Here is a 23,974-nt window from a genome sequence, read left to right as displayed (position 1 = left end):
TGGGATGCCACCAGCAGCACCAGTCCCACCACCCCCCATCGCCAGCATCCCTCCGTCCCCCTGACGCCCGGGGGGTGCTGGCAGTGTGCGTGAGCCCCCACCTCGGCGCAGAGCAGCCCCCAGGACCCCCGCGCCCCCGGCCCCATCCCCGGGGAGCCGCAGGGCTTCGTGCTCGCTCCGGCATTTCCGCCGGCAGCGGCAGGAATGTGGCGGCCGCGGGAACAATGCCGGCACCTTGCGCCGGTCCCCTCCGTGCCGGGGCTGGGAGCAGCTGCCCGGGCACGGCCCCGCTCTCAAGGAGGCGGCAGGAAGCAGATGGAGATGACACCGGTGGCCGTTTCCTGCGGCAGGACGCGCTGGCTTTCTCCATCGCCGCTCCCGTGGCCGAGCCAGCGCGGGTGGAGTGACCCGGGGTCCGTGGGCATCGCTGCTCGGGCCTGCACAAGCCCTGTGCCACCCGCCGGGGCCCTGCTGTGCCCGCTCCCCTGGCCCCGCTCCGTGCCAACCGCACCATCCCGGTGTGGCGTGGGCCAACGGGCAACCGGCGCCGGGCTGCACGTGGCCCTGTCAGGAGCCCGCACGCTGCTGCCCAGGAGCAGGAGCCAAGGGAAGGGGCATGGGGCTGCTGGGGTGCCCCAGCACTGCCCTGCATGCTACCAGGGCAGTGGGAGAGCCCCAGAAAGGACTCAGCCACCTTCGGAAGGCTCCAGCCTCTCAGACGGAGCCCTGGGCGGGGAGGACGGCGGAGCAGAGCCGCAGCTCTCAGGGGAGGTTCAGGTTGGACATTAGGAAGCATTTCTTCTCAGCGAGGGTCATTAGCCATTGGAAGGGGCTGCCCAGGGAGGTGGTGGAGTCACCACCTCTGGAGGGGTTTAAGAAAAGCCTGGACATGGCACTTAGTGCCCTGGTCTAGTTGACATGGTGGTGTCAGGGCAATGGTTGGGACTCGATGATCCCAGAGGTCTCTTCCAGCCTGGTTGATTCTGTGATTGTGATAATACCAATACTCTGCATCACGGGATGCTGCGGCCACCCCCTGGCCACGCAGAGCTACGTGAGGGACGGCAGGGTCGGTGTGAAACCTGGCACAACGGAGGTTTATTTGGAACTAACAGTTTCCCAATAAATTATGTAATTTAAAAATTTGAAAGAAAAGGAAAAAAAAACGAAGAGCTACAAGGGAGGGGAGCCCCCAGCAGCTCAGCCAGCACACGGGGACCACGGAGCCCCACGGACACCCGCGGGCTGAGCACAGGCACCGGCGGGGCTCTGTGCCCGCAGCCCCCCACGCCCCCCGTCTTTGGCAGCGGCCTCCCTCAGCCAAGGCCACGCAGCCCCTGCCCCGAGCAGGCAGGACCCCGCTTAGTGTTTCAGTGGGACACCCACCAGCAGCCGGGACCCAGGGGTGTCCCCTCCCCAGCTGTATGTGACCCTGGCACTCCAGCCCCCTCCCCACAACACCCCCACGTGCCCACAGATGCTCCTCTGGGGCTCATTACCCCCCTCACCTTCTCCCCCCAGCCCGTAGCCGCTGGAAGCACCACAGGGAGGAGGGGAAGGACAGCATCCCATCGCCACCGCGGTCACCCAGCCCCAGTCCTACCCCTGCAGCTCTGGGAGCAGGGTGGGGGGGACAGGAGGTGGGTCCTGCTCCGTGCCACGCGCAGGGACAGCCCTGGAGAAGCAGAGCACAGCTCATGGCCCTGCCTGGCCTGGGCCCCTCCACCTCACCCCCCATCCTGTGTCCCAGAAGGAAGCGGGGGCACAGGGGAAGGCAGAGAGGAGAGCCAGGCGCAGGCGACAGCGGCAGAGGGCTGGGAGCACAGGGAGAGGAGAAGGCCCTGCTGAAGGCAAGAGCCAAACGTCCATGAACCTTCGTGGGACAGCCACAGTCCAGCCTTCACAGCACAGTGGCGTGGTCTGCAGCGTGGCAGAGGGTGACACGTGCCCGACCCCAGTCAGTGCGTACCAGCACGTGTGCCTCCAAGGGCACCGGCAGTCTCCACCCTTCCCCACGATGGCTCCAGGGAGATGGGGGGGAAAAGGAGAGAGAAGCGTGACCCGGGGAACTGGTGACACTGCCATGGTACGATGGGGCCGCTGGCAACAGCGCTTGGGTCTCAACAGATCCATCCAGCTCCCGGGGAGAAAGCAGGAGGCTCCTGTCGTGGATGGCAGTGCAATGAGCGTGCAGGTCCTCTGCAGCGTAGGGTACAGCGGCAGGAAGGAGAGGGGAACACGTCCCTTCCTCCAGTAAACACGGCACTGGGAGTAGCTTCGAGCCTTTTACCCCTCTGGAGCTGTCAGAGGCCTGGCCTCAGCGCAGGGCTGGTGGCACGGGCCTCGGCGTTGGCACCCGGGCAGGAGTCACTCCTCCTCCCCGGCGAGCAGGAAGCTGTAGAGGAAGCTGATGGCCCGCTGGCGGTCCTGCTGCGTCTGCTTGGCCAGCAGGTTGGGCGGGGGGCGCAGGAGGAGGCTGGAGAACAGGGCGGCTGCAGGGGTGGGCAACACTGGTTACTGGTGAGGAACGGGGAGCCTGGAAGGCGCCAGGAGGGGGTTATGTCTCAGCGAGGGCAGCAGAGGAGCGACACACTCACCGATCATGGCGACACTGACGTTGTTGTCTTCCGAGTATTTGAGCAGCTCTCGGAGGAACGATATCAGGTACCGAAACACGCTGCGGTGGCAGCGAGGCAGCTGGAAAATCACCTGCAAAGCAAACGGAGACGGGAAGTTCTCCCAGCTCACACGGCTGCAGCCTGGGCACGCCGCGGCGCTCCCGACGGGCAGCCTTCCCCCTTCTGCGGCCTTGAGGCCACTGCGTGACCACCGGCACAAGCCACAAGCCCAGGAAGAAAGCAACAAGCCACCAGCTGTAGCCTCATGCTGATGGCACTCACGGGCTTTGGCTCCTGGTGACACCAGGTCACCAGGCAAAAACCACCCCTGCCCTGGGGCTGCTCCAGTCAAATCCCAGCTCTCACCCCCTGGACACACAGCAGCAGCACGAGGACCAGGACAAGAGGATTCCTGACGCCAGCACTGAAAACGTGCCCCAAAACTTCTTCCCCTGCCCAAGGACACGCTTGGCCCTGCTTGCTGCCCCATTTTTAAGAGCCGCTCCTAGTCCTTGAGGGAAGCACAGGAACTGCAGCTCTGCTTAAGCCCTCGAGACCAGCCGAGGCTGTTCCGCTCCCTGGGGCTGCTCTTCCCCATGTGCTCAGGGTGACCCAGGGCACACTGGGGTCTCTTTGGAAGCCACCAGGACTGTGGCAAGACACTGCAGCGCCGACCCTGGGGCACGAAAGCACTGCCAGAGCACCCAGGTCACCCTGCCCACCACAGAGGACCTCCGAGCGCCTGCTCCCAAAGCCCCTCGCCCACCCACGGGAAGGGAGCAGGACCCAGCGAGCCCCAGGACCGAGGCAGAGCTCGCAGCAGCGGGGAGAGCTGCCCCGAGCCTGCAGCAAGAGGCTAGAGACAGAGGCAGCCCCGCACCTGGCGGCACAGCCGGCTGTTCTGCGACCAGTCCAGGCACCGCTGATACAGCTCGTAGCAGATCACCGGCTCCGGCAGAGCCTCCAGGAAGATGAGGAGTGCTTCAGCCACGGAGTGGTTGCTGCCCGCTGGAGCGGTGGGAATCAAGGGGCATGCTGAGCAGATGGACCACCTCCCTCCCCAGCCTGCTCCCTGCCTCTCCTCCTTCCCACCTGCTTAGTCTCTGCTTCCTCCTCGCAGGTCTGGCAAGTTCTCTGCCTGCCTAACGGCTCCCTGACACCAAAGCCCTCCTCCTCTTCCTCTGTTGCCCCCCATCCATGGGAAGTGCTGTTCTGCCCACCCTCCAGCCCCAGAGAAGTTCTCTGCTCCATTAGCCCCTTCTCCAGACCATGCTCCCCCGCAGTGTCCACCCTCATCAGCTCTTGCACTTGGCACAGCCTTGCGGAAGCTTCCAGAGCTCTGGCCCTGGGGCTGCTTTAGCCAGCATACGTTTGGCCACAAAAGAAGTTCTCTCTTGGGGGAAAGGGGGGACCAGCCCCCCAGCAGGGACCCTGCCAGCTAAAGGTCACAGACGAGCTCTCCCGAGAGGAGCTCTCCCAGCCGAGGTGAGACCCAGCAGGCTGCTGGGACAGTCAGGTGCAGCAAGGATACGGATTGTCTCGGGGATACTGGTGTCCAGGCAGTCAATGATCTGCTCCAACTCTTCTTGCATGCCTGGAGTCTGGAACAGGTCCTCCTGCCAAAAACAGCACAGGGATGGACAAAGTCACCTTCCTCACACAGACTGAGGCACACAGCGACAGCAGGGTGAAAGCTGGTACCTCAGCCAGTGCCTCGGGCACAGGGGAGAAGCCCTGCCCTGCAAACACCAAACTGGAGTTGGTCTCCAGCTGCTGCTGAAGCTGGTCACCAAGCTCTCCAGAGCCTCCCAGCACGGCAGAGGCCCTCTTCCTCACCTGGCGGCAGGCATGCTTGAACAAGTGGTCCACCAAGAGCCAGATCTCCTTCGGCACCTGCAGCGGCACCTCACTCGCCTCCTCGCCGTCCAGGGAGACCAAGGGCAGGATGGATTTCTCCTGATGGCAAAGAGCACAGAAGGTTTCAGGGAAACCTCAGCCTCGCCAGAGGGGCCTTGATAAAGGAAGCCTGGAGAGGGGGAGAAGCAGGACCCAGGACTCTTCTGGCCCCTCTCGCTTTTACAGCACAGAGCCGTCGCTCCGCAGGTCCCAGCTCCGCTCCCTCCCGCTGCCCCACAGAACCCGCCTGGTCCACCATGACGCCGCAGAAGAGTCCGGGCCCCCCCTCGGAGGAGCTCCCCCAGCCACACCAGCTCCCCCAGCGCGGGTCTCCTGCTGCCCTTGTCACAACTCCCACCCTGCAGCCGACACACGGGAGGGCTGGAGCCTGACGACTCCTCCTGCTGCATCAGCGGCCACGTTGTAGGATCAGCCCAACCACCGCGCCCGGCTTGTCCAGCTGATCTCCTCGGGACGCAGAGCCAAGGACCTGCCTTTCCCGACCCCACTGTGCTCTGACTGTGTCTGCCCTCCGGGCTCTGAAACACCACCGTTTGTTGAAGCTTCTTTCCTGCTTTTCCCAAGGAGAGGTCTCTGCTGAACACACACTGCCCTGACACCGCTGTCACATTTTCCCACTTACTCATGCAAAGCAGCTGACGAGCTCAACCGCTCAGCAATCTCCATCACACCAATCTTTAACGGGATCAATGTTTTTTTGCTCGATTTTACTCTCCCTTTACGATCGCTCCTGGTGTGCTCCCCAGGAGGAAGCCATGCACAGCTCTCCCCAAGCAGGCTCCGCAGAAGCGCCCAGAAGCGACCGGCACAAGCAGCACCGAGGGCAGCAGCAGAGAGGAGCCCCACAAGCCAAAGGCCAAGCGCTTCAGTTCAGCCGGCAGCTTAGGTGCCAAGTGGGATCGCTGTCCCTCGGCTTCCCCCGGCGCACCCAGAGACACCTCAGCTTGGCACGAGCCCCGCCGGCACGGGCGATAGCCACGCTTGCCACACAGCACAGTACAGCTTTGCTTTGCCCCGCACACCAGCAGACTTTACCCAGCTCGCAGACGCTGGGTCACAGCTCCACGCCTGCCTCAGCCAGCCAAGCACGCGGGGAGGTTGGGAAGCAGCACATGAGGCAAGCGCCTTACAACTGTCCTCTGCGAGGGAGAAGGTGAGAGCTGTGCACCCCTCTGAGAGCCAAGGGCTCCTCGAGAGAAAATACCCCCACGAGGGCACCGCAGCACCGGAGCCGGGGGCCCGAGCAGCCAGGCTGCGCTCGGCGTGACCCTCGGGCAGAGCCCGGCCAGGAGAGCCCAGCTGCTTGGAGCAGAGGAGGAGGAGAAGGCTTGGGGCTCCTCAGGGCGGAGGAGGAGGAGGAGGCGGCGCTGGGCCTTCGGATTTCCTCGAGCCTTGGCCAGGCACCGAGCGCCCTCTCCTGCCATCTGCGAGGAAGGGACAGGGATGCTTTGCAAAAGGCAGTTCCCAGAAGACAGGCACCAAACTCCTGTCCCCTCTGCCAGGACGGAGGCTGGGAGCTGTATCTGCCTCAACACCTGAGCTCCATCCCCTCTCAGAGGGGGGACATCCATTCCCTCTCCTGTTTTACCCTGTCACTGCACTGACAGCCTGGCGAGGGACAGGTCACCCAGCCCAGGGAGCCTGCACAGAGCCAGCTCACACGAGTTACCGAACGCCTGAGCCGGCGCAGGGAGAGCAGGAACAAACCCACGTCTCCCACTTGCTCCCTGCGCGGCAGGTTGGACTCGCTTGGCCTCCAATCCTGCTCAGGCGTCGGGGGCTGTGAGCCGCCAGCCCGAGCTCTGCTGCTCGAGGAAGCAGGGGAACATCTGCCTCCTGTGCGAGGCCCTGCCTCGGCCTCCCTGAGGACACACCAGGATGGAAAGAGCAAAAGACGTCAGTTCTGTAAGTCAGCCCTCTCTCCACGTCTGAGGAGGGGGCTGTGGTGAACCCCACCTTGTGTGCACACTTAGAGCCAATTCAGATATGTCAACGGTTGCCAATCTTTTCTGGAAACATCTATCATCGCTGCTAGGATCAGGAGTTTTTTTTTCCCAAAGCAAATTTGATGAGCGTTAAGCAGCTCAGTGGGGCTGGTCCATCTTGGCTACGGGGCCACTCTGTGCTCCTACCTGTTCTCATCCACCCCACAGCTGTGCTAAGAGGCTTTGCTGGAACAAGTGCTCCCTCTGCACCCACCTCCCCTTCCCTCTTCAGCCGAAACCAAGGGGAAAACTCTCACTCTTTACAAACAAGTCACTGAGAAGCAGGCTTCCCCAGCAGTTGCTTGAGTTACCTTTTCTAAGAAGCTGTCTTCTCCCTGAGAGCAGTGGGAAAGAGAGAAGAGGAAAAAGTATGGTTAAGAGAGAGAATGCACTCTCAGATTAAGCAGAAACCTACTTTGCATTACAAGAACCCGCTGAATGCCAGGTCCTTCACACATTTTGCTGACATGGCCAAAGTTAAACCTGTGGTGAGAGATTTGCCTGCCAATTAGCAAAAATCCTGCTCACATGATGCACAACCTTGTCAGGATTTCTACAAACTCCTCAAAGGGGCCTTGCAGCACCACTGTTCGCTATCTAGCGAACAGTCAGGCCACAGGCAGATGAGAGGTGCCCGTCAGGAAGAAGTTCCCCTTCTTGAATCTTCCCGGTCCGAAATAAACATCCCTGTATTATTTTGGCCATTTTCCCTTGTGACCAGGCTAGAGAGAAAACATTCACCAGGCTAAATCTGTACTTCTGAGTGTGTGGCAGCTGTGGAGCCAACAGGCCCCCTAAGCAGCTTTGTGTATGGTCAGGGAAATGAGTGTTTGTGCTCAAAACGCACGGCTGCTCGCCTGTCTCAACCTAATAGCATTAAGCCACTGCGAGGAGGAGCGTGCCAAAGCCCCTCCAGGCCGCGTGTCCAATCCTGCAGGCGGTGCTGGAACACAGCATCCATCTGCGGTGCAGGCTGGCAGTGGGAGACACTGGTGGAATCCGCAGGAGGGAACAGAAGCAGGCTGCCCAAGCTGAGTTTTGGCAGATGGACCTTTCAGGGTGGGAGGAACCGAAATGTATTCAAGGGCTGAGCTGGAAACGTGGCTGGAGCCGCCACGGCGCAGGGCATGAGCAGCACCTCGGGCTCCCCTGCGCCTTCTGCGGTGCCCGCTGCCCTCGGAGGCTGAGCTTTAACAGACCGGCCTCTTGCAGAGAACAGCTTGCCCCAACCACGAGCTGGCGCAGGTTCTTCTTCCAAGGCGCAGGGGGAGGGAGGGCGGTCACAGGTTTGGGATGCCAGATACCAGGCTGCGCAGCGCAGAGGCTCCTCGTTTCATAACCGGGTGAGTCATCCCGACAGTCTCACCACCACCTACCCGACTGCTCGCCCTGCTGTTCACCTCTTCCTGTAGTGTTCAGCACCATCAGCTCCGTGAGACTAGCCTGCTCCTGACAAAGATTCTTCAAGAGGCTTTTTAAAGCCCGCAGCAGGATCCCAAGAAAAAATAGGATGAGACACTAATACTGAAATCCCAAAGGTGAGATGCTCAGGTGTCAGCAGCTTCCCCCAGGAAAGACATTTCCAACCCAGCTCCCACCTACACTTTGCTGTCCTGCATCAAACTGCCTCTCAGACCCCCACTGACCTGCATTCTCCAGTCTCCCTCTGCTGAAGACAACAGACACAGCCTAGCCACGCTGAGAAAAATGCTTGATGCAGTGAATGACGAGCCCTAACACTATGTAAGTGCAGGAGGGAAAATTGTTCTTAACACACAAACACGCTGCTTTCCTCGCACGGTCTAAACACCAGCTAAATACACAAAACTGGACCAAAATGCTCCCGGGCTGCACCACTCTCCCTTGCAGAAAGTGCTCAGCTTGTCCTGGCTCCAAGAATTTCTCAACTCACAGGTATGATCAAAACCAAAAGACCTCAAATAGCTCTAACACGACAGTAGCTTTATAATCCTATCCAGCAAGCAAGAAGTCAGTGCTGAGCACTGAGCAGGAAAAAGCAGGTGGAAAAGCCACCAAGACCAATGAAATGCTCCAGACCAAGTTCAACGCATTTCTAGAACAAGCTTGATTTTCAAGTGAATCCTAAAAAGTATGAGGAGCCCGAGGCTTGGACTGGCTGCTTGAATTGAGGAGGCAAACACTGTATCTTGCCACCTGGATTCTGCTTAGCCTGATCTTGTGATTACAAAATCAAAAAGGGCCTTTCTGTATGTTGGGAAAAGCAGACACCTACAACAAAGGTGGGGAACTGGAAGAGGCAGCAAGAGACACGGTGCAGTTGCTAAAGGGAAGAGAAAGAAGTGTCAGCGGATGGGAGTGGAAGCTGTCAAATCTACAGATGTGAAAGAGCAGCAGCTCACTGGACAAGAATATGCATGTGAGGATGAGACCGCAAGATACGAGAAGAGAGGAAAGGTATCACATGTCAGAGAGACTGAAAGAACTGGGCTAACCTTTCAGGTGAACAAAAGAGAAATGGCTTTCCTGGCTCAACAAGAATGGGTAAACAGACTAAAGCTCAGGACCTGCTAAACCTCCCAGAAGCAAGGGCAGGAACGGCCATCAGCAGAGAGGAACGAGCGCAGGCTGAAAACAAGGGTTAAGATCCCCAAAACGGGGCTTAATCTCAGAAAGAGCCATGAGATACCAGGACAAAAGGTGACTAGGGCACAATTGCACCCTCTCACACGCACACAAGTGGCTTCAGAAGGATGAATATTGATGCTAGGGGCTGGTGAAGCTTGGGGAGAGGAAGAGTTATCTCCGCACTGCAGAAGAGCTTGCTCACTGCGGTCAGTGCGCGAGGAAGTGGCCAGAGAGGCCACGAGAGTGGCCATTTGCTGAGCTGTGCTCATCAGTGCACCTACCAGCATCAAAGTCCTTTCTTTGGTCCTCCTGCTTCTGCTTGTTCCTTCCCCTGAGCAGCACGAATGCCACAAGCACCCAGAAGGAAAAGGATCCTGCAGCCCTGGTCGCTGCAGCAGCAGCCTAGGCACCTCGGAGGAGAGCATTTCCATCCTACCTCTTACCACACACCAGTGCCACCCAGCTGGGCCTGCCAGCACCAAGACGACAGTAACACAAAACACAAGGTGCTGGAATCACTTTTTTGTCCCACCAAACAGTATTTAGAACCTACTCAGAAATAGGGGATAAAGTACAGGCTGTCCAAAGCCATTGGTTGCCAGTGGAGGGAAACAATAAAAGAGCACCTCAAGCTCTGGAAAAAGTAAATCAGGCCAGAGCCAGCAGAGCTGACCCAAGCTGAAGGCATTACTCCTGCTTTTAGGAGTAAAGAGAAGGGAATATGCTCTCTCCCTGCTAAGAGAGCTGCTCCAGAATGCTGCTACTCACCAGGTCAATGAGTTTGGTGACAGGAACTTCTCGGATCGGTCGTCTCATTCGGCATAAGGCCTCCAGGGAGGTGCCAAAGCAGCTGGGCAGGTAGGTCCCACTGATGGTAAGGAAATAGTCCTTCCCTCGGTCCAAGTGAAGGACAAGGATATCTTCAATCTTATCCTCGCCAGAGTTCAGAAGGGTTACTGAGTCCTTACTGACGTACACATCCAGGGAGATGTCCGTGCTCTCATCTGCAACAGACAGGAGCTCTCAAGAACACACAGACACTCTCCAAAAGGGATGACAAGGACAAACATACAGTGGCAGGGACAAAGGCCACAAAACTGAGAAGACAGACAAGGATGACGGCAAGAAAGGCGAGACACGGGAAAGGCAGGAAGGACTGAGTGGAGATGGGTGGCAGCCTACACCAGCACACACTGCAGAAACCGTGCTAAAACTCACCTGGCTCCAAGTAACCTTCACAAGGCTCGGCCCGAAGCCATGGCTTACAGTAGTGGCTGTCGTTGAGCTTTGGGATAAAGGAGAAGTGACAGGTGACCTGCCCGTTATTGGTGATCTGGAACTTCTGCTTCTGCAGCTGACGGAACTTCACATTCTCAAACTCAAACTGCAGAGCAAAGAGAAAACACAAACCATATTAGTGGCCACGATGGGACACACCACTAGGCACCCAGGCTCTGCGATGGCAACCCATGACTGAAGTGCCCACACAGTGCAGAACCCCTAGCAGAAGACCTGCCAAGAAGCCAAGACAGGATGTCCCTCCTAATCCAATTCCTGATCATAAGATAACAGATAAAGGTCAGTTTCCTATAATCCATTTTACTGAGCCAAAGTCTTTAAAAGTAGTTCCAGCACTTCTAAGGCTGCTGTGTTTGGGAAGTGGACAGCGACTCAGGTTTCATCCTCACTTCTCTCCTGCTTAGCTCCAGCGAAGGAAGAAAGTCATTCTCCATTCTGTCCATTAGACGAACGATGTCTTCAAACAGCTTCCGATACTTCTGCTCATCCACCACCTTTACCTGTGGAAGGGCAGAAAACACTCAGCAAAGTTTCTGACCAGCGTCACTGGAACTCTTTCGATCACGAGTAAACTGCAGAAGTGAAATATTTGCTACTTGCTACGTGCAGCTGAAAGGCTGAGAGAATTTGCACGCATGGGTGACCTCCAAGCTGCGTATGCAACTTTACGTGTACTTTAGCCCTACAGATGTTACTAGGGTCTTTCTGGCCACTGATCGTGCTACTGGGAGATTACTGGGGGTGATGTCTATGGGACAGCATTGGCATCCTGCAGCATTACTGGTGATTTTCCAGAGGAAGAGGAGAAAGCTCTCCTTTAAGGAGACTTGAACTACCCAGTGAGCAGGAGGTAGCAAAAACAGACACGGACTGTCTCTAATTCAGTAAGCTAGGAAACCCAAATCTGCTGCCAGGCATTCACCACCAAAGAAATTCAGATGTGAATCAGTGACATGCTCTCTTAGCACATCAGAGGCAACATTGCAACAGCAGGCACACTTATTTACAGGTTTCTGCTGTGTCTTCTTGCAGAGGAGGGGAAACAGTAGCTCACGCACTCTAGTACTAGGTATCACGGGTTATGCTAAGCAGCATCACTAAAGCAGTCAATGGGAATGCCTTTCGCCTTCCTGCATGACCACACCTGATGGGGTAAACTCCACTGACCACCTGCATTACTGCAGCTTGACACCACCCCGGTGGTGCCCAGCCAAGCCGCCTCGCACATGAAGACCACAGCTGCCGAGCTGTTTGCTGAGCAGGGGCTGGCACGGCTGGCAAGCAGCAGCACACCTACACGGTGGCCACACCTCGTTTTTATTTACTCTGTCCTCTTGCAACAACATTAGCAGAGGTGCCTTGACTATCTAACCACCTCCTCAAGGAAGGCATGACAACATTGTGACCCTACCCTAGCATATAAAAAAAGTTACCCCGATGCGGAAAAGCGCGCTGACTGGCTTGTGGTCACTAGTCTTCAGGTCCATGTGGCTGCAGTACCGGAGCTGATTTATGTTCCCTCCTCTCCAAAGGATTCGATCACACCACGCTGGCACCCGACACTTTCCACTACAAAGAAAAACAGGTTACCAGAGAAATCCAACAATCCTAATAAACCATCTAAGCTCTTCCCCCTCCCAGCCAGGCAGCTCCCTCCACCCCCACTGCCACTGACTGCATCAGCAGTGGTGGGATGAACTCCTATCGCTTCCCTCCCCTTGAATACTATGTTATTTCTTCTGCTCTCTTCCCCTTTCCCTATGCAGCAGCTGAAATTCCCATCCTTTCCAGCATCAGCAAACAAAATAACCGCAAACAAGACTGTTTCCACAGCCTGAAGCCACGTGTACTGCACTAGTTTCTTTTGCTCTCAGATCTTTCTGCCCACTACAATCTGACCCATCGCTTATTGTTTCCACTACGGAAAGTCTACTCAGCTATCACCATTATGTTATGAAGGCTGAATCCTGGGTTATCCTTCTCCAGATTAACTACTGCGCTGATTCATAAACACAGGCAGAGTAAAATCCAATCACTATATGGTTTAAAACTCCTTTTTGGGAGTTTCTCCATTTACAGCAAGCTTCTGCAGCAGATGCATAAATGTCTGTGGGAGGCACCAAGCAGAGAGCAGCAAGCAGGAACCACTGCTGCTATCGCAGCACAGCCACCCCTGCGGGTGTGCAAGTCAGGAGACAGGATGACTAAGAGAGGGTGTTTCCTTGTCTCTTCAATGCCTTTTACACCGTTTGTCTGTCCCTGGTAGCAGCAAAACCCCTCCAGTGCAGGGCCACCTGCGAGTTCACGCTGCACCTGCCTTCATCTACTGGAATCAGCAGCAACCGAGCTTTAATGCGTGTGCCTGGGCAACATATACAGGGTCTGCTGATTTCAGAAAGTAGGGGAAATGAAGGACTACAAACTTGTCTGTGTGCTCCAGCCATCACTGTAACACAGAGGTATTGCCAGCTCTAGGAAGCAGGAAATCAAGTTTTGTGAGAAAATGCTTTTTACGTCATAGGTAAATATGTCCATCGGCAGCCGATTTACCTGGAGTCCCAGCGATCTGTTTTAGAGTCATATTTATATGTGGGGATGAATTGAATATCTCCCTCGGTGAAATCTGCAAATGCTTTCTTCTGAGTGCGCTGAATGTTCAGCTAAAGCAGAAAAAAATAACACTTTAAAGAACAAAGCCAACAAACCACCCCAACCCCACCCCACACACACAGAGCAGAGTGGCAGAGAGCAGATCTGCAGGCAGAGCAATTGCAGCCTGTGGCCATGGGATTCACCAGACATCCCCCAAACTGCCTCGCAGACCTTACACCTTTAACAAAGGTAAAAATTCAACACATCAGTGGAATGTTTTCTAACCAGACTGAAGACCAATTGGCCCAGAGCTGCTTACCAGGCTATGCAGGCAGCATAAAACAATAGTTAAGCGAAATATTAGTTGCTCCACTTGTGCTAAATGCCCTCATTAGTTTTCAGGCTTAAGCATCACCATCATTAATATTTCACTGCCAATCATTTTAGAAAAAGCCTCCAGGAGTGTGCTTGGCCGACAATCTGACACTACTTTCCTTTTCTCATTTACTCTTCTGAAAAATTTCCTAGTTGTTTTCCTCACAAAAATCTAAGCTACAGTTGTTTTCTGCATGAAGCTCCACAGTACAGCAGAAATGAGCTACAGAACAGAATCAATCAGCTTTACTGTTAAATTGTGTGTCAGAGATGCTATTGCACTGTTTCTGTTCCTGTTTCGCAGGTACAACCCTTCATCTCGAAGGCACCTCTGGTGCTGTCTGTTTTCAGTGTGCTGCAAAGAAATGCTGAGCAGGGAAGACCACGGCACAGAATTTAGGTCACACTGGCTGAGCAGAGAGCCTTGGCTGCAAGCGCTGGCCTCCAAATCAATACCTCTTCCAGAACACTGATTACAGCAGCTTTTGTTGCTGTTACAAATTCCTATGTGCCAGTTTGTAGTTTGTGGGTAAGAGAGAACTCTTCCAATGAGATGCAAAGACGCTTCTACGGTAATTGCCCAAGTCACCTGGTTAGCCCCAGTATAATGTACAATCTATTTTTGTTTTGGAGGTTGATGTCACCAGGACACCCAGAGCTCTGCGTAGGGTCTATGTCTATAGACACTCATGGCAGAGTGTCTGCCAGCTCCTCCCAAGCGTAGGCACATCTTAAACCAAGCTAACCTCACAAGTATGGAGCAAACACAAGTGGAGTTCACTGACCTGGTCGTATGTCAGCAATTTCTGCAGCTCGTTCTTACTGATAAGACTTTTCACCTCACTGGCATCAGGGAGACAAAGCCTGTAGTTCAAGTCTCCTAGCCAGATGACAACACTGCAAACAAAGAGAAACGTGGGAAAGAAGAGCCACGGGTTAGTATCGGAGGCCACACGGGGAAGGGGTGTAAGAGAATAGATGGTTGGTTTCTGGTGATTAAGGTTGAGACACATGGAAGGCAAAAGGAGACGTGAAAGACCATCTGATAGCAGAAGTTTCCAGTGGCAGCAGATACCACAGCACAGTCCACCTCCCTTGGAATCCCACATGGGATTGAAGACTTAGTTTAATGGGAGATAATTGAGTTTGCCTCAGTCTGAAAAAAGCCCGAGAAGACCACCAACTCTCTAATGAGGTGGAACCCGTGTATCTCACCAAGCTCCATCACCTCTCAAGCTACACACATGTCCTAGATGAGAATACTATATCCAGGCTCTGCTTGTGTACAGAAGAGGGCAATGCCAGAGCTCGTCAGGCAGAGCCTGCTTGTCAACCAGTTAGGCAGGCTGATGTGCACGTATCTACGTGCTCATACCTCGTGCCATACCACGGTTTTACCAGTTCATCTTCCACTGCCCTTCTCTCACCCACATGAGGCCGCTCCTGTACCATCTACCTAGCAAAGACTGACTGATGCAGAACGGGCCAAAGCAGAGTTAGGTTCCTGCTGAGTTTATGACCTCCAGGATGGTATTGTCCTATCTCACCCACCAGCCATACCTCATCAGAGGTATGCATCATACTGCTTTTACTCTGCTCCTCTCTGGGCTTTCCAACAGACCTACAGCCTCCTCCTTACCAGAAACACTTGTCATATTCACTCTTTACTCCATAAAGGTTTCATTTAAAGATTAAAATCTAAACCTTTCTCTAGTATCAAAGCTCTTCCTGTTTATAGTCAAACCTCAACATTTCCATTAGTGGATTATCAAGGATTATCTAATATTTTTTTCCCTACTAATCCACTCTACATTTTATTTTCAGTTTTTAAATGGTTTAAATATTAACTACAGAAGTATTAATCATTCGTATCAGGTTCAAGAAAACTTAATTTATATGCTTTGTTGTACACATGTTTAAGTTTGATTTGGATTATTCAGCACCATTGTCACCTCATTAAAAATAATAATAATTTAAAAAAAAAAAATCAAGTATTGCCTGCGTATCATCCAACTCATTTAGAAAGAAACTGAAACAGTAATCGTAAGCACTTGTTGCTCAAAAAAGCCTAAACAGCACAGCCTCTGCCCATCCTGCTATCCCTTTTCTTCCCTACTCATACCCCCATTTCCCATCACAAAAAAACCCCTCGGTTTCTTCAAGGCCTGTAACATGCAGCCATTGACTTGGAAACGGTGCCCGCTGAAATGGAAGTATTACAGACAATACGTGAGGAAAGGGCCGTTAGGGACAGGTGGCACAAGTCACCGCAGCGAGAAGGTGACCACGTAGTTTGACTGCAGGAGCTCCAGCACACCAGAGGCTGTGGCATTTTCAGTTATATTATTAAGCCAAAAAACTTACTGCACGAAATCGCCTGTCGCTGTGATTCTGACTTGATTTGGCATATTCAACGCTGCTTCAAAAGGGAAAAGAGCAAAATAAACTTACTCGTGTTTCATGATGTTGAGCTGAGGTAGACTATCATCAGTGACAAAAGTCATCCGGGCACAGATATCCTTGTAGTCCTGGTTCCGCCGCTCGAAGTCCTCCACGTGAGCAGCGAGGTGGGAGTTGACAATGCAGAAGGTCGTGTTGTGGAACACGAACCTCACGGCCACGCCGCCCTTGTTGCCCTGGGGAGAGCAGGTATGAGCGGCCGTTAGAGCAGGCGGCAGGCGAGGCACCAGGGGGGAGATGGGGACGGCACAGACAGGGGAACAAAACCAGACCGTGCCGCTTCTTGCATGGATACATGGAAGCGCCAAACTGGCCTCGGTGACTCACCATCTTCCCCATGATGCCCGTGCCCACAGATTCCATCACGATCTCTCTGATATGGCTCAGCTGATCCTTCTTAGCAAATATGAGCAACATCATCCCAACTAGACGGACCATTTGCACCTGCAAAAATAAAAGGGATCCTGAGTTCCCAGAAAGGCAGTGGAAATGCAGCTCTCATTTGCCTGCTCCACCTGATGTTCTGCTTCTCTGGCTCTCCCCGTTCCTCATCCTGTTTTGTACTCAACCCCTGCTTGCAGCACCACCCCAAGGGCCTCCTGTCCCAAAGCAAGGTTCTGGAGGACAATCTATCATCCCCCTATAGCCATCAGATGTGCTGAGCTCACTACGCTCCCCACCCTGGTGCTTCCCTACAGACAGGGCTGTCTTGCGAGGTAACAAACTTAATAACCACGCAGCAGATCTGCTCGTGAAGTCCCAGCCTTTTACACAAAGTTGTGCTCTCATCAGCAAAGCAACCAGAGGAAGATACCGAGCACTCTAGCTAGGGCATGTCACAGAGAGCACTTCCCAGTCCGTGACCTCCCTGTACCTTCAAAACAGTGGGGTCACAACTTTGAAAGGCAGCAACAAGGCCTAATCTTCTTGAGCACAGTCTACACGCTCACTTTAGAGGCATAAAAACATTAGGATGTGTTGCAATTAAGTCTACGTAATGAGGGAAGAAGCTGAAATCAGAGAATTCGACTGGAAGAGCCCAAGGACTCAGTCCACTCTGCAGGAGTGGGGTTTACATGCAACTGCAAGCCTTATCTATGGGTTCAGTCACTTCCCCCTGCCTGCAGCCATATCCTGTTCTCTCCCTTTCATGAGGGTGGGAGAAATTCACCTAAAACTCAAGTAAAGCAAAGGGGCAGGAACATGAGCGTCTCCACAGCTCAGGTCATGGCCCCTGGCTGCCTCTCAACAGATCTCAGTTCAGCAAGGTGCTCTGTTTTCCTGCTGCGATGACCTGTAACACGTGCCACTGAGCTCAGCTCAAAGCAGGCAGGACGGGGTGTGACAGTGAACACATGGGCCAAGGAGGAAGGGGAAACTAGTGAATGTGTTTAGGGCTGGGACCTGCAGCAGAAAGGTTTGCTACAGCAGAGAGAAAAAACAACGGCTTGCTCTAAACCAGCCAGAAGAAAGTCCTGCTGCCACAACTGAAGCAATTCTGTCCCAAGGCAGCAGCCTCTGGAAGATTTCACCTCATAAATGATTTCCTTCAAGGAGAAGCTATTCATTTAATTTACCAGCTCAAGGCACACCTTGCTTCTATAGTACACAGGTGAGAGGCTAACACCAATAAAGAATTTGAACGTGCTGCTATGATTCTATTGAGCACACTACTTCCCTGACACCCACCTCCTGTTTATAAAGTTATCTTCATCCCCATCTTTATAAATTTCTACTTCAAAGTACAATATCCCCCTACAACTGCGGGTCAGAAATAGTCTCTCCAGATTTAATCTGGCATACTTGGCACACACCCAGGCACACACATGCCAAGTACACACCCCTGGTTTCTCCAACCACCGCTCTTTGGATCAGGTGAGGAAAGGGGAAGCCCACTTCTCTTTTGCTTCCAATCACGACAACTCTACAAGACCCCACAACACTGAACAGAACTCACTTTCTTATACTTAGCCTGAGGGTGCAGGGACTTCTCCACAGCAGCCAGCCATTCTTGCTCCTTTGCAGAATCAAAGTAGAAAAAAGCCTCCGTGCTGAGGTCCAGCTCCTGGAACCTAGAACACCAACACCTCAGCACATCCCACCGCTCCTACAGATCACCCTCTTTCTACAGGAAGGTCCAGTGTGAACCCTCTAGCAACAGCTCTTCTTGAAGAGGAACTCCATATTCCCACTTGCTAAATAAAGCAGCAGTTTCACCACATTGCCTCTGAGACCCTACTGCAATACACTCCAGCAGTCGTCCCCCTGAGGAGTATTACTTCAGGCAGAGGACAACCAGAGAGCTCCATGGACGCCTCACGGAAAATCTATTTCGTTGTCACACCAGCCTCGTTTAACCCAACACTCTGCCTCATCCGAATGGCTCTTTCCCCTCAGACAGCTCTTCTGAGACAGAGCTCAGCTTTGTGGAACCTCTGAGAACACGACAGGAGCTTAAAACAAACACAGCCCTCCAGTATCCAGGCAGGAGCAACAAGAAACCCAGCCCCGTAAGCAAATACGAGGTCACTGCTACTCACCCGATGCAATAGAAGTCTGGAGGCTCCGTGTCACACACCAGCCAGGGTTCCAAGCTGCTGTCTGGAGACTGCCCGTTCACATTCCACGTTCCCACAAAAAACCTACGACACAAAAGCAGCTGAACTGGTGGAGAACACAATAACAACCGCATCAGCCCAGCCTCTCGAGCGCACGTGCAGCGGCATTCAGGCTGGGAGCAGACACGGCAGGCGAGCTGTCCAGTGCAGGGCCACGCCAGCTATGGGGTAACTGGACATTTTTCTAGGCTTGGCTCATCTTCAGCGATGCTCATCTCAGGGATTTTGCAGAATGCTACAAAAGTAAAGACATTTCACCAGGCCAGCGAACGTGAAACATCTTTTAACATCACGTCACGTGGGGCAACACTAAGTGTGATGGGACGGCTGCCTTTACCCTCCTTCTGCCCAACTGGTTCAGTCTCACTTGAGGGTCAAGAGATCTGACACACAGAGGGGAAAAGATGCAAAAGGAGAAGCTGCACCGCAGGCACTTACTGACTTTCAGTCTGCACCGACCCCCGTTTAGCCACCCAAGCTGGCCACACATCAGCAGTTACAGAATCACAGAATCAACCAGGTTGGAAGAGCCCTCCGGGATCATCGAGTCCAACCGTTGCCCTGACACCACCATGGCAACTAGACCAGGGCACTAAGTGCCATGTCCAGGCTTTTCTTAAACCCCTCCAGAGATGGGGACTCCACCACCTCCCTGGGCAGCCCCTTCCAATGTCTAATAACCCTTTCTGAAAAGAAATGCTTCCTAATGGCCAACCTGAACCTCCCCTGGCCAAGCTTGAGGCTGTGTCCTCTTGTCCTATCGCTAGTTGCCCGGGAGAAGAGGCCGACTCCTGCTTCCCTACAACCTCCCTTCAGGTAGTCGTAGACTGCACTAAGGTCACCTCTGAGCCTCCTCTTCTCCAAGCTAAACACCCCCAGCTCCCTCAGCCATTCCTCGTAGGTCAGACCCTCCAGACCCGTCACCAGCTTGGTCGCCCTCCTCTGGACTCACTTGTCACATTTCAAACCTGGGCTAGATTCGAGTTCACAGACGAGATTAAACAGCTTTGCCTCTGCACACTGTTCCTCAGCCACAGCTCTAACCTGAAGTTGTGAAGGTTGACGTATGCCTTCTCTCTCTTGGCAAGCACATGTTTGATGAGGCCTTCTCTTTGTCCCGACTGGGTGCTGGGCAAAAACATTTTGCGCATAGTGTTGGTCACTTTTGGCTGGTCTCTTGATGCACCTTCTCTCTCTCGGTGGAATCTAGGAAGGAAGCGAGAGCAGAATTAAAACTGGTTCTGCTGTCTAGGAAGAGAAGGAAAAAAGGGAACAGATTCACCACGTTACTTACTGCCTATTTGGAGGCACAGGAGGGGGTGGGGGATCCCGGCGAGATCCCATTTGGTGGTTCTGCATGTTTCTTTTCTCTTCTAGGCTTAAAGCATTGAAGTCATCCTCAAACCCCAGAGCTCCTATAATGAAAAAAACAAGCACAATGCCCTGAGAAACAACCTAAACCAGCTCAGATCAAGAAGGAAAAAATATAACTCCACAGAAAGTGAAAAAGCAAATGATAATAGCAATATATCAACTCTAATGCCTCAGGGAATGAGAGAAAGGGGTATTACCCACAAGTCAAGGCAGGAGGGAGCTTAACATACACAAACCAAGGCACTAGGCAGAAGACAGCACTCAAGAAGGAATGAATGGTCCAGGGCAAGAGAGTCCAAGGACCGAGATGTTTTATTTCGTGCAGGGTGACGTGAAGTGAGGAAATGGGGCAGAGGCCAGACTGCGGAGCGCAGGGTCAGACACAGCCCCCTGCTTCGAGTGCCCCAGTACTGTACAGACCACAGAGCACACAAAGGTGACAGTTCAGTACCTGAAGAAGAGGCCTGCGATAGACCTGGGAGGTTCTTCTCCACCTGGTGCCAGCTGGCTGAGTCCTTAGGTTCAGGAAGAGCAGCTTTCAAGTGGGCTGGGAAAAAAAAATCAGCCCTGTCAGAAACCGCTGGCAGTCAGAGGATTTCACACACACAACTACAGCTCTGCTCACCTTCCTGTATGCTCTGCACTTCTGAAAGGAATCCTAAGCAACGCTCCTCGTCAGGGATTTCAAAGAGCCGCTCCGCTGTCTCGTCACCTTGTATCCGGACCTTACAGCCTGCTGCAGGCACAAACACAGACTCACAGAGCCAGCCAAGGCTGGTTCACAGACAGCATGCCCTGAGAGTGACCAGGCTTTCTAGGTATCCTTTGAGCTCATCAACAAAAGCCAACTTCCAGCTATCATTTTCCAATGGAAATCTGCACCTATGCTAGTTTCCCTGTGCTTCTGAGATATCCCTCCCAGCTTGGGGTACCATCAGCCATGTATTCCTCGTTTTAGGAATACTTCTCCCTGCTGCAATATGACAGAGAAGAGGTCTAGAAGTAGTAAGAAAAATTTCTTGAAAGGGAAAGCAGGATTGGTGACTAGGCAGAGACCTGTCAGGTAGGAACCTAGGCTCAAGTATGGGTCAAAGAAACAGAAGGGAGATGAGAGTGGTTCAGAGTGCAATGCAGGGCCTTGAGAAAAGAGTTAACAAGTTAAAGCCTGACCAATTGCCAATACTTCAATCTAGGCACTTAAGACCATGTCTGTCCCGACAACTGACTGTCTAAAAGAGCCAGACAACAATACTACAGGAAATACAATCCCTGCTTGACCAAAAGACAAACACAAAGTATGGCAGAAGATTATGAAGTGGTAGGTAAAATAAGCTCGTATCAGTGCCCAGCAGGCAGCCTGTTTCCTGAAAGGAGCTTTAGCCGCACGACTGCGGTTATAAAACTTACTGTTTGTAGCTATATCAATCAGTAGAGTTTCTTCTGCCTCTGGAAAAGAGAAAAACAGGATCAAGAGAGTTCACGCTGGATGCTGCAGTAACTGAGTACTCAAAAAAGCATGCTGCCTGCTGCCAGCCACAAGAGAGTCCTAACAAAGAATCACAGAATCAACCAGGTTGGAAGAGCCCTCTGGGATCATCGAGTCCAACCGTTGCCCTGACACCACCATGGCAACTAGACCAGGGCACTAAGTGCCATGTCCAGGCTTTTCTTAAACCCCTCCAGAGGTGGTGACTCCACCACCTCCCTGGGCAGCCCCTTCCAATGGCTAATGACCCTTGCTGAGAAGAAATGCTTCCTAATGTCCAACCTGAACCTCCCCTGGCCAAGCTTGAGGCTGTGTCCTCTTGTCCTATCGCTGGTTGCCTGGGAGAAGAGGCCGACTCCCACTGTGCTACAACCTCCCTTCAGGTAGTTGTAGGCTGCACTAAGGTCACCTCTGAGCCTCCTCTTCTCCAGGCTAAACACCCCCAGCTCCCTCAGCCGTTCCTCGTAGCTCAGACCCTCCAGACCCTTCACCAGCTTGGTCGCCCTTCTCTGGACTCGCTCCAACACCTCAACAAAGGAACAAACAGCTTTAATTTACATCTGCACTATTAATAATAGCTTCAGCAGAAAGAATGGTCGTATCTGGACAGCTGTTTCCCAGAATCAGAGAGTCACAGAGGGGATTCCTAATATTCAGAGCTCTCGTGCACTGGGATGGTTTGTTCTGTATCAGTGCAGCTCCTTTGGGAAAGATCAACCTGACAATGAACTTCAGAGCCTGTCTGCACAGCAAAAATGATGGGCAGAACCACACGGAATTACACAGAAGGGTATGAGCTAACCCAGGAAAAGGTGCCTTCACTCCTGAACAAGCATTTGCCCCAGGGACGTACGCTGCTATTGAAGTTCTTCCCAGACAAGGCCTAAAGCTCTTTCCCATTCCACAGGTGGCTGTTTGGGCTGGACAGCCTGCCAGACCTCACAGAAGTTTCGAGCTAAACATGCAGGACTCAGACCAAAGTTCCCAACTCTTGCCATTATGGAGAAGACAAACAGACAGCAGCAGATGCCAAATTTCAGCCGTTGCAGGCAAGCGCTGAACGTGCTGGCTCTGTCTCATGCCAAGCCCACCACGCATCTGAACCAGCCCAGTTCCTCACGGCTGTACGCTGACATGGAAAGACTTCCCGCTCGGGTGAGGAGGAAGCAGGACTCCATAAACTGCGAGTTTTAGTTTCACAGGGAAGCATTCAATGTATACAGGTGCTCAGGGGACAGGTCGAGAACCACTAAATCCAGGTTTGCTGATAAACAGCAGCAGATTCCTGCAACCACAAGAGAGCCCGCTCCAGGAGAGTCAGTACCTTGTACGCACTTAAAGCGGCTGTTGATGGGAATATAGTCCGGATCAGAGTTTTCTTTCTCCTGTGAATGGATGACTATCCTGGAGACAGAAAAAAAGGCTTGTCAAAACACAGAAACAACTCCCTCCTCATACATGGACAAACATTAATGTAGTCACAAGAGCTGCATTTGCAGAGACACGCAATGTTTGACTTCTATCGCTGTACGACTGGGATAGGAGAAGAGAAAGAGGAAAAAGCTCAGAGCCGTACGGGATGTGAAAAAACATACAGGGGAGAACGTAAGCGCCGTTCAGCTTTCACACATGCAGCGTGAGGCCCGCAGCGGCTCTGGCCACCCGGGAGCCCCCGGGGAGCCGGGCACAGCGGGGAACGCACAGCTGGAAAGCGAATTTCTCGTCTCCCCGTTCGCAGGACACCGCCTCCCGCGCCGGGGGCAGGGGCGGCCGCCAGCACCCGCTCTGCCGCCGGCCCCGCCACGCCCAGCAGCGTTCCGGTTCCCCGCACAGACGCACCGGCCGCGGCCGGCTCGGGGCAGGCTCGGCCACCCGGGGCCTCGGCGGCGGTGCAAGAGAAACGAGCCGTTCCCGGGCCCGGCGCCCGCCCCCCCAGCGCCGGACTCACCGGCACACGCGGCCGCACCGGCCCGGGCAGCAGCGGCGGCGGCTCTGCCGGGCAGCAGCCGGGCCGCGCCGGGCCCTCACGTTCCGCCACCGGGCCGGGCGGCCCAGGCCCGAGCTGCTCCGGCCCCCACCCGCCAGGCGCAGCCCCCAGCGGCCCTCGGCCCCCGCCGCGGCCCCGCACTCACCCGTAGCGGCCGCTCCGCCGGCCCAGGCTGAGCACGCACGGCTCCCGCCGCCCGGCCCGCACCTCCGCGCCGGCAACGCTCTGCGCCGCAGCTAAGGAAACGGCGGCTGACTGCCCTCCTCCTCCTCCTCCTCCTCCTCCTCCTCCTCCTCCTCCTCCTCCTCCTCCTTCTCCCCACCGGCCCCTCCCGCCCCTCCCCGGCCCCGGGCGGCTCCCAGCGGATACGAGGAGGCCGCAGGCCGCGGCGGGCGGCTCCATGGCGGCGCCTCGGTCTCCCGGCGACTTCGCGCTGATCACCGCCGGCGGCGCAGAGAGGCGCCCCGCGCCCGCCACACTGCCCCCTGGCGGCGGGCGGACTGCTCCACCCCGCGTCTGTGACGGAGGCGGGGCGGCCGGGGCGGGGCTGCACCGGGGGCGGGGCTCCGGGGAACCGGGGCTGCAGCGGGGGGGCCCCCGCCGGGACGTGGCGGGGCTGCAGCGCTCCCGGGGTGCCCGCACGGAGCGGAGCGGGG

The 23,974-nt window shown here is 54.5% G+C and overlaps 1 protein-coding gene across 1 annotated transcript; it reads right to left on the bottom strand.

The window, feature by feature from the left end:
- Nucleotides 1-1,076: 1,076 nt before the first annotated feature.
- On the bottom strand, nucleotides 1,077-23,757 carry OCRL (OCRL inositol polyphosphate-5-phosphatase). Its single transcript, XM_068419892.1, has 24 exons — nucleotides 23,688-23,757; nucleotides 23,464-23,543; nucleotides 22,656-22,735; nucleotides 21,253-21,291; nucleotides 20,471-20,581; nucleotides 20,297-20,392; nucleotides 19,766-19,886; nucleotides 19,516-19,677; nucleotides 18,394-18,495; nucleotides 17,811-17,925; nucleotides 16,181-16,297; nucleotides 15,845-16,029; nucleotides 14,179-14,290; nucleotides 12,977-13,086; nucleotides 11,860-11,995; nucleotides 10,816-10,926; nucleotides 10,346-10,511; nucleotides 9,896-10,131; nucleotides 6,832-6,855; nucleotides 4,455-4,574; nucleotides 4,150-4,234; nucleotides 3,499-3,626; nucleotides 2,598-2,709; nucleotides 1,077-2,492 (listed from the first exon to the last, which is right to left on the bottom strand). Exons 1-24 carry the CDS (start codon nucleotides 23,718-23,720, stop codon nucleotides 2,368-2,370), a joined length of 2,706 nt encoding a protein of 901 aa, XP_068275993.1. The 5' UTR covers nucleotides 23,721-23,757; the 3' UTR covers nucleotides 1,077-2,367.
- Nucleotides 23,758-23,974: the final 217 nt, after the last annotated feature.

This window comes from Nyctibius grandis, chromosome 29 (genome assembly GCF_013368605.1).
Source record: "Nyctibius grandis isolate bNycGra1 chromosome 29, bNycGra1.pri, whole genome shotgun sequence".
Lineage (NCBI taxonomy): Eukaryota > Metazoa > Chordata > Aves > Nyctibiiformes > Nyctibiidae > Nyctibius > Nyctibius grandis.
This window is presented reverse-complemented; position numbering and strand designations above follow the sequence as displayed.